The 10,685-nt window shown below is 45.3% G+C and overlaps 1 protein-coding gene across 1 annotated transcript in view; it reads left to right on the top strand.

The window, feature by feature from the left end:
* Positions 1-16: 16 nt before the first annotated feature.
* The window catches only part of Pp4-19C (protein phosphatase 19C), a 35,799-nt gene continuing 25,130 nt past the window's right edge, over positions 17-10,685 (top strand). The window contains exons 1-4 of the mRNA XM_089573683.1: positions 17-322; positions 692-850; positions 4,183-4,335; positions 5,165-5,338. Of these exons, the coding sequence (XP_089429809.1) occupies positions 320-322; positions 692-850; positions 4,183-4,335; positions 5,165-5,338 (489 nt within the window). The 5' untranslated portion in view covers positions 17-319. The remainder of the gene's footprint in view (positions 323-691; positions 851-4,182; positions 4,336-5,164; positions 5,339-10,685) is intronic.

Here is a 10,685-nt window from a genome sequence, read left to right as displayed (position 1 = left end):
CAAGCATCATCCGTCCCTTGTAACATCTTAATGAAAGGCGCGTCTTACGAAGCCTAACAAACGCCTTTAATTTTGTACAAGTTAGCAAGGATACGTTTTGTGTTTATAAAAGAGATAATGCAGACAAGCAAGTTGATTTCCGTTATAATTACGAAACTGCGCATTTTATGACGGCGGCTGGATCCAGTCACGTGTCATTTTTCTTCCGTCCCTTGTTTCATGGTGCGTCCAAGCGCCGAGGTGGAGTGACGATGGTCCTGAATCAATATTTGTGACTTCTTTCATTCGGCAAGCTGACTTTAATCACGCCGCAAACAAAATGGCAAGTCTGGCTTTATTGCTTACTCTTCTGCTTGCTCTGGACTGAGCATTTGGTGCCTTCAGCGCCTTCCTGGAATGTGGCGCTAATGCTAGCTTAGTCGCCGCCTTTGCTTGTCAACCATTCAGCGTTGCGTTACATAAAACCTTCGTCAATTTGCTCACGTCTTTAGCGCCTCGCTGTATGTATTGGCCCGGTATTTCTGTGACAGTTGTGTTATACGCCGCTGAGTGCTGTGCGGTGTAGACGTTCTTCCTGTTGGCGTAGCGTCCGACGTCTAGCGTACTCGCTACGCCGGGAGAAGCTGGCAATTGCCCACTGCCTCGAAAATCCCCCACTTGGAGTAAGGGTCTCGTTTCTTTTTGATCGCAGGACGGAGGCATGGGCGACGGCAGTGACCTGGACCGCCAGATCGAGCAGCTGCGAAGGTGCGAAATCATCAAGGAGTCGGAAGTCAAGTCACTGTGCGCCAAAGCTCGGGAAATTCTTGTCGAAGAGAGCAACGTCCAGAGGGTGGACTCGCCGGTCACCGTGAGTTTCTCATTTTTGGTTTTGGCACCGACTCAAAAGGCCCCGCTATCATGTGTGCCGTTTCGTTTTCCGGCGCGAAAATTTCCCTGCGTCTCGTATCCTGCATGTCGTATGTTGCAGTTATGTCGCTGCGTTGTGAAGTATCTTCTTTGCTGTGGTTCAAAGTTTCGTTCTCTAGTTGTTCCAGCATACGTTTGAGTCGGAGGTTGGATTGCGGAGGCGTTATGTGACATGTCTGCGGGACGGATTACACTTGGTGTGCATAAACTAAATCAAACGAGCATTCTTCTGCTACTGTTCTCTCGACACCGTCTTCAAGTGAATACTTAATTTGAGTGCGATGCGAACATTCAAAAGTCGGATCGTCCCGATTGCTATGATTTTTCCAACCACTCAATGCCTCTTTAGAAACCTAAATGAGCATGTGCTTTTTTTGCAACTTGAAGCACTGTTGTCATAGTCGGGCCAGCTGATGTCATTTCACATTGAGATTACACAGTTGTCTGAGCCATTAGCTACATATTCCTTGAACTTGGATGATACCTAATTAAGCAATATCTATGCATTATAGTATCTTTAATATTCTGGAAACTGTAAAATGTTCTTTGACAGTGTCTTCTACAAGGCATGCATTGAATGGTCGAATTTCGATAGAGGCGAAATTCTAGAGGCCTGTTTACTGTGCAATGTCAGTGCACGTTAAAGAACCCCAGGCGGTCGAAATGTCCCGAGCCCTTCACTGCGGTGTCCCTCGTAGCCCGAGTTGTTTTGGGACGTCAAACCCCCTTAAACCAAACCAAACCTATATGTTTTGGAAATAAGTACAACCATGATTATCCTCTGGGCTGGTGAATCTGCTGACCGCTCTTCCTTAGCTAGCTCGTTCAGAAATCTTAAGCATTAGTTGGTGCAAGTATCGTCGAGAGGCAATAGAGTGGATTACTATGAGATGAAAAGCTACAGAGAATGTGGATTTGTGGTATTGGTTACGAGATTTTGGTATCCCGAAGCTGCACCTAGCCTATGAGAGGTGCTGTAGTGGAAGGTCCAGATTAATTCGACCTCATGTGGTTTTTTTATTGCGCGCTGATGTTGCAGAGCATAGTGGCATTTTCGCATTTCACCTTTGTCAAAATGGGGCTGCTGCAGCCGGTTTGGCTATGGATTTGTACTTCGCAGCCAGCGAGGCTAATGTGTGTATAAAAGGGCAGCTTGTTTTTGCTTGAAACCTCTTGCTTTGATGGTGATTGTAAAATTGGCTAGTATCAGCTGCTCAAAACATGTTTACTTCATTCAAATCATAGAGCTTGAAGTGAAGTGTTGAACGTGGCTTTTGTCTTACAGCAAGGACCATTGTACGGAGCCCACTCTGGGTCTTCGTGTAACTGAGGTCCTTCGGCAGGTGCCCGGAGATGCACCCATTGGAAGTTGCTGCAATCCACTAGGGTCGCAGCGACCCCTTAGTGGTCTGCTGCTGACCATGAGGTCGCTGAGCTCAATCCTGACCATGATGGTTACATTTGGTTGGCGATAATATACTAAAATTCTCATGTGCATTAGAGAAAATTAAATCAGCAAAATTATCTGGAGTCCTCCATTTTGGTACCTCCATAGTGTGCGGGCAGCTCTACCCCACATACTACATTGGACATGAAGTACCTTGTCCCTGTTGCAAAGCTGCAGAGAACACTATTTCCATGGAAGAAGCACATGCTGCCACTGATACCTGTAAGAAAAATGACTGTTGCCGACTTCTGTGCAGAGCGGCTGCCGCCAATAACAAGTGCAGCAGTCTTATCTGCAGCTGATTATGAACAAACAGCAAACATCAGCTGATGTGCTAAATTGCGCGCACATGTGCACTGCTGATCTTTCATATATAAATGGAGAAAAACAATTTGACATCGAGGCCAGGTTATAGGCATGGAGTGATTATGATCCCTTTGTCAGGTGCAGCTTTCGACAATGCAGTTGTGGAGGCTCCAATCTGATGCTGGCTTGCCAATGTCACTGCTGCAAAAGAGGTTTTAAAGGTGCACTGAAGAGGATTCTGAACTCTTATTTTTACCGCTGGAACTCGATCTACACGTTCCGAGCGTTCTTGGAAACTTCGAATTATTGTCCTGTGCGGCCGATTTCCCTAATTTAAATTGCATTAACATCGGGCTGCCGCCTATCATTTTTTTTTTTTAATTCCCCGCAAACGCTGGGAGGAGTCGACCAACCTTTCACCCAGTCCCATGGCAGCTTGTTGCTCTGCCATCGGCGGAGTGATACGTAGTGATCGGCGAAAGCAAAAAGTCCACGCATATTTTTACTTCCGTGGGCCTAATTTGCAGCTTATGTAGTCTCTGACTGGATCCATTTGTTCACGGAAACCTAAAAGAAACGAAATAAAAGCGAAAGCAAAGTCTCCACTTGACTGCCTGAAAGGCACTCACTCCATGCGTTGGTCGACTCCTTCCATGGGGGAATAAAAAAAAAAGGCGGGAGTCGAACGTTAATCCAATTTAATTAGGGAAATCGGCCACACAGGGCAATAAATCGCGCTACGTTTTTCGAAGATGCAATTGCTCCGACTAGCCCAGTTTAGCTTACTTGTGCAATAAATCTAAGTTCTTAAGAATGCTGGGAATGTGTAGATCGAGTTCCTGCGGCAAAAAGACGGGTTCAGGTTTCTCTCCAGTGCACCTTTAATGTGGCGTTCAAAACAAGCATGCTGGTTTGAAGCCAGGATATACAGAAAGCCTGAGCACTACATTTAACAACTGTCAGATTTTCGCTGTTACCTGGTGACAGTGATGATGCACACGGTGCTGGTACGTGTGGCTATTTTGGAAACCACGCTTATGTGAGTCGTAATTCCCGCTGGTACATATGTTATTGTGTTTGTGCTTTCTGCTCAAAACACCAAAAAAATATGAAACACAGTGTGTTCTGCTGTAAGCCATACGGTTTTTGTTGGCTGTTAAATAATGCCGAGATGTTAATTTAAGCCTGAGGTGGAGGCTCAGCACCAGTGCCGTGAAATCCTCTAGTAAATTGAATAAACAGGGATTCAGGTTTTTTTTTTTTTTTTGGCATTGGCTCACTTTCTGGGGTAAGTTGTTTTGCAGATGTGGTGTTGTACGTCTTTGTGTTACACTGATATTGAGCGCATATTTCTTTAGTAGAATAAAGTTTACTAACTCAGTTGCAGGTTGTGCCGTCTAAGCGAACCGTACACTGCTCAGGTTTCAGCGCTTACAGTAGAAATTAATGTTGTGTGAGTAATGCGGGTCAATTTAGGTGTTGCTTCGATATGATACCTTGCCCGTTGATTGCCACTGCAGGTCTGTGGTGACATCCATGGCCAGTTCTATGACCTGAAAGAGCTGTTCAAGGTGGGCGGAGATGTCCCTGACACCAACTACCTCTTCATGGGAGACTTCGTCGACCGGGGCTTCTACAGCGTAGAGACATTTCTCTTGCTCCTCGCCCTTAAGGCAAGTGCCCAGCTTGAGGAACTCACTTGCGCACTGGACTATGGAAAGTTTTTGGCAGCCATTGCTTTCGCGGCGCTTTTCAGAATCCTAGAAAAAGCGTTCTGTCTTGTAGACAGTGTAAATGTGAAATGTTTACTTGTGTTAGCCCTGCTGCTTGGCATCACATGGAGAAGATTTATATGGATGGTTTAGTTCCAGTATGTTACTTTATGGCTCTGCTGTTAGACGCATTGCATTTTCACTCTGCAGACTGTTTTGTTTGACTCCATATTTCTTTGATGGGAAAAACACCAGCCAAAAAACAAACACAGGTAAACGAGAAGTTAGGAAAGAGCACTACTTGGGTGGCACTGGAAACAGATTTTGAGTTGATTGCTTGGCTGCTGACCCGAAAGACGCGGGTTCGATCCCGGCCGCAGCAGTTGAATTTCTTTGGAGGAGAAATTCCAGAGGCCCATGTACCGTGCGATGTCAGTGCACGTTAAAGAACCCCAGGTCGTCGAAATTTCCGGAGCCCTTCACTACGGCGTCCCTCATAGCCTGAGTTGCTTTGGGACGTTAAACCCCATAAACCAAACCAAACTTGTCCACAGATTTACAGCATTGTGTCCTCCTGTGGTCAAAGACTGAAATTGCATGGTTCACTTGGTGTCCAAGCCTGCACTGCATTACAGCACGTCACTGCTTTTGTGTTTTTGTTTTTTTGCGAGTAAACACTGAAGCAGCAATGTGTACTGTTTTTTTTTGTTGTTATTTATCTACAGAGTGTATCAGTGCTTAGTAGCCTCCCAGGAGTGAGCTGACCAATGTGCTGCTGTTGTGTGCACAGGTCCGCTACCCAGACCGCATCACGCTGATCAGGGGGAACCATGAGAGCCGGCAGATCACGCAGGTGTACGGCTTCTACGACGAGTGTCTGCGCAAGTACGGTTCCATCACCGTGTGGCGCTACTGCACAGAGATCTTCGACTACCTCTCCTTGTCTGCTGTCATTGATGGCAAGGTGGGTAGGGATCAACGGTAGGACTCTATTGGCAACGTCGTGTCTTTTATAACACTGGCAGGTTTGTGCAGCTTTTCTCCTCAATCTAAGGTTGACTCGCTCGATAGTGGGAGTATGACGTGCTGTTATGGGCTTGACCACTATGGCAAAATACTGTTGGCTCTTTGTCTTTTACCCCATACTATCATGCTCTCACTTTGAAGGAACGAAAACACTCCGTGGCATATATATTTGTCAAGGAGCAAGCAACGTTGTACACACCATACTTGGCCCATGTTGCGGAAACTTAAATCTGAAGGCACACCTGCTTTGTACCATGGTGCAAGTTCTATGGGGTTTCGTGGCCAGCCTCATGATTGAACTGTGTGACAAAAAAAGAACCATAATTCCCAGATTGTGTTGAAGCTGTGCAAGTTGCTTTTGATAACCCAGCATGTTAGTCTGTAGTAGCCAGTGAGGATGGGGAACAGCAGAAATTAGGCCCTTGTCACTTTGCTGTGCAAATGTAGAGGCAAGTTGGGAAGTACCATTCAGACCATAATGCAGTGAAGCAAACGTGGCATACGCGTCTTCCACCTGCTGAGTCAAGTAACTGAGCTGGACTGCTTGCAGATATCTGCAGCAAGGCAGAGGGACCAAAAAGAATTGCCATGTGTTCTCCTTTTGTTGCTGCCATTTGCAGTCACTGTGCTGGAGCATACAGGATAGCAGGGGTGGAACAGCTGTGCCAATTGCACCACTTTGATACAAATGGGATTTTCTCCGCCATGTTTCGAGCAGCAAAGACCATGCAAGCCTGACACTTATTTTTTTCCTCAGTATAATACAAATTTCTGGCTTTCGTTAGTAAAGGTTAGTGATATGAACCTTTCAAATTTTTTGGAATTAATGGGGGACGCTGGTCTTGAAAAAAAAATTTTTAATAATGAAGTCACAGTTACGAAATCTTCTGGGAATATGTATTTCTATGTGCTGATTCTAGATATGTCATTTAATTTCATGTAAAACAATTCCTTGAGCACTTATGCACTTTTTATGCTAGTATTTTGCGGAGAGTTTTGAAGAAAATTAGCTGCGGGAAACTCACTGAAATGTATGCCATTGGGTTCTCTTGACACCAAGGAATACAATAAGGGTGAAATTGTCTTCCTGCCTATCACAGAACTTAAGTTATAGAGTTTTGAAGTTGTCGCTTCAGAAATGAGAAGGAAAGTGTGTATTCCTGTTTCTGAAGTGGCAGCTTCAGTACCCTATAACTCAAGTTCTATTAGAACCAGGATGATAATTTCACCCTTATTGCATTCCTTGGTGTCAAGAGAACCCAATCGCATACATTTCAGCGAGTTTCCTGCAGCAAATTTTCTTCAAAACTCTCCGCAAAATACTTGCATAAAAAGTGCATAAGTGCTCAAGGAATTGTTTTACATGAAATTAAATAGCCTTAGTTGCTTTGGGACGTTAAACCCCATAAAACCAAACCAAATGACATACCTAGAATCACCGCACAAAAATACAGGTGCCCTGAAAATTTCATTACTACGACTTAATTAATAAAATTTTCTTTTCAAGACCAGTGTCCCCCCTTAAGGGATTTTTCGCTGATCCGAACTGCTGCTGGTCGTCGTAGATTCCAGACGGAGTTCACTAGGCAGCATTTCACGCTTGTCGCATCAGTTGACTTGCTCTTCCCACGTTAAATCGAGAGTCAGTACGCACGGTGATACTAGGCTTTGCATGAATGCAATGCGCTGCCGGCAGTTGAGAACGAGTGGCTGGTGCAGCTGCTGGGTGCTAGTGGGTAAGAAAATGATGTGCAGCATCACACGGCATGTCATTACATTGGGCCATGGTGCAGGCGGGGACTGGTGAGGAATGTGTCGGCAAAGAAGGTGAATGAGTGCCAGTGCCACAGTCACTTTCGGCCACTGAAGCATGAGAGACGCAGCACACGTGAAAGCATGATTTGGGAAGATCGCGGAATGGGTGAAGCTGCTGCATGCATGCGGGTGTTTGGTTTGCGGTGACTGCTATAATCCTACACATTTTCATATATTAGAACTTGGGAACTGTGTGTTTTGAGCTGCAAGGGAGAAGAAAAAGTGATTGACAAAAGCAGAGGCTTCAGAGCTAGCCCCGTGCAGTTGCGTCTTGTACAGTGTGACCCTCGTTGCTGCATCTCACGGCTTTTCGTTTTGTGCACCTTCAGTTTGGGACGTCATTTTCATTCATCATGGGGCTGTCAGTGCTGTGAGACTGATACGTGAGAACTACGTAGGCACTTCATGTCTTGTCGAGAATGGTCCGTGCTTGGCCGCATTCCAGAACCAGTGCTCTGCCTTCAGGCAGAAGCGCAAAAGGAATGGTCCGGCACACTTTGGAAACCCAAGTTACCACTCGTTGTTTCTCAAGTTGTCTCGTTGCGTTTTGCCCTGCCACTCCAATAGCAGTCTTTTTGACATCACTGCGCCAGTGAGGAAATACCTCGCCACCTCATATTGTTTCAAGATTCAGACATAACAGTAGAAAACCATTCTGTAAGCTTTTCCATGCAACTTTTTAGTGAACGCAGTAAAGTTCAGTTTTCATGGATGTTTATTGCCTGTATATTTTGTTTACATATATTCAAAATTACTCGGAACATATTCAATTTGCAATCTAGATTTGATACCTGTACACCTCAAGGCTCTTACCCTGAAAGAACAAACCTGAGTCACGGGGCAGAGGCACTCGCTTCTTTCTACATGCCTCCTCTCAGTCTGCCCAGCCATCATTTTTCTTGCAAGCAGACTTTGTCCCGGCCTAGCTTCACAGCCAGGAACAAATGCAATGCACACTGGCCAGAATCATGTGAAGTACTGAGAAGTGCAGAGTGGCACCAAGAGGCATGCTTTACAATGCGTGATTGCTGAAGTTTCTTGGCTTATAGCATAATGTGCAGCATGGCCTGTGGACTGCGCCAACCACTGGCTGACGCATTATTTATGCAGTCGGACCTGGATATGTTACAAATTATTGCCTTTATCAAACTCTTTGTAAATATTTTTGACAAATGCATGCAATTTCTACTTTATACATCGAACGTGGTTGGCCATGAAACTGATATATCAAGCTCCTCAGCACCAAACTGTGCCCGTTCGGATGGTAGGCGGCAGGCTTCACCGCACTGCATGAATGACTGGTGGTGATGTGGCAAGTGTTCACACCAAGGTTTGCACTTTTGTCTCGCATTCACCAGCATACGCATGTAGGTTTGCAGTCCGGCAGTCTGCTCTGGATGCGCGTTCCGGCAAGCAGCAGCGCTGGCAGTTGTAAGCTTGCAGTAACAATCCTGCGCTCGTGTCAACTGTTGCAGGGGTGGTGAAAACAGCGATAGCTTTCACTGTTGACAGACCGCTTTCCCGGCGACGCTGCTGTTATAGAGGTAGCCACCGTAGCCGCCACTTAACCTGGGCTTGCGGTGCTGTGCGGGGAAGCTAACCTAACTGGTGCTCGTTTTTTTTTTGCGGCCTTCGAAATGCTGCCATAACCTGGAAAAAAAACGTCCCTCCGTTTCTCTAGTAAGGACCGCCAGAATTGCTGTCCCTTCGATGACTAAATTGCGCCGCTGTTGCACACGTTTCCGACGAAATTTTATATTACAAATTGCGGGCTGTAGCAAACCATTTACAATTTTTTACTTGTTCGCTATAACAAGGTTTCACTGTGATTTCCACACGCCGGATTTTTATTTATTGCAGCCTCGTCCAGTGGCGTGGCCAGAAATTTTGTTCAGGGGGGGGGGGGCTCATGTTGCAACACGGCCGCCTCATAGAATTTGTGGAGAGATCAAACGCAATAATAATAAATGCGTTGCCATCGACAATGTCATTGTCTATTAGTTAACGCTATGCACTGCCTATACAAGTGAAATATGTATATTTTAAATAAAATAATGTATTGGGATGTTTAAAAATCATGGCAGAGATAACTGATACCAATGCTTCCATGTTGTTGCGTATTTACTTAGTAAAGAAAATATCACATGAAGTCTAGAGCTGTATCAATCTGATACGAGCAAAACAGTGCATGCCGCTGATATGAAACACGTAAAGCCCATGAAATGAGCAAGTGGAGGACAAATATTTTAATGAATCTTTGTTGTTCAAGAACCTTTACATTTTTGTGCATATGCAACGGCCAGCGAGAAATCTCAGTGACGCTGCCCTTCACTCCAGTGTACTGCGCAGCAGCAGCTGTCGCCGGTCATGTACTGCGAGTAATTGCTCCGAAATTTTAGTCGCAACAGCGAGCACATGTATAAACGAGTTCTGTAAAATATGCAAAAATATGTAAAATATAAGAATACTAAATTAATTGAAGTTCCCGATTTGAAAATCTAAAGCAGGAATTTTGGAATCTCAGTGCAGCTTTCGCGTCAAAAGTTTGAGAACTTTATACCCTCTAAGTTTCCGAGCTGAAATGCATGGCTCCATAGACTCTGCGGCCGCCGCGAGATGCCGCAACGAGCCCGCTTGCCATCGATAGGCACTTGAAAGCATGTGCTAGGATGGGGCTCCTTGCGTGACATGCGTTACATGGGTGTTGCCATGAAATCCAACCCGATCTAGCAATGTTCGCTCCAAAATGTCTTTTCTAGTCTGAAGAAGACATTGTAGGTGACAAAATCCAGAATGACTTCTGGCGCCGGTGGTTGTTTTGGTCAGCGGTGCATGACAGTTCGAAAAAATTTCGGGGGGAGGCTGAAGCCCCATAAGCACCCCCCCCTGGCTACGCCCCTGGCCTCGTCGCAAAGACCTTTCGAGTTACGAACGTAGCGCTTCTTGGTTTATTGTGCAGCACAACAACTTTCCATCGTACTACTCATAGAGCCATGCGAGTTTGCTTTAGTGAAGATTTGCAGCGTTCGTGCTCTTAAGTTGCCCGAAAATGCTGATATTGCTGTGAAAAAAAAATATATATATATATATATGCATATATTCTATTTCCGCTCAGTAACTTCTCCATAAGGCACCTCTGCTCCACAGCTGCTCCAGTTTTTGTACTTTTCTGCTCCAAGAGCTGCTTAAAAACCGATTTTGTTTGGCCGTCTCACCCCTGGGAGAGATGTTTTTGGTGCCGCACAGTACAGTCGCCGAACCAGTTTTTAAATGCTGGAACCTTGGTCCGTGCTTGATTTTTCAGGCTTATTTGTGACATTGTCATGCTTCCTGCTGTGTTTGTGTGTAACCGTGGCTAAAATTCTAGTATTGTTGCAGCTTATTGCTTGATTTTCAGACTTTTATTTCTGCTCACTCACTCACTCACAGCTGTCTACACACCTGTATGGCTGTTTTGTCTGTGCTGTGGA

This window comes from Amblyomma mixtum, chromosome 2 (genome assembly GCF_055824585.1).
Source record: "Amblyomma mixtum isolate Tamu chromosome 2, ASM5582458v1, whole genome shotgun sequence".
NCBI lineage: Eukaryota > Metazoa > Arthropoda > Arachnida > Ixodida > Ixodidae > Amblyomma > Amblyomma mixtum.
This window is presented reverse-complemented; position numbering and strand designations above follow the sequence as displayed.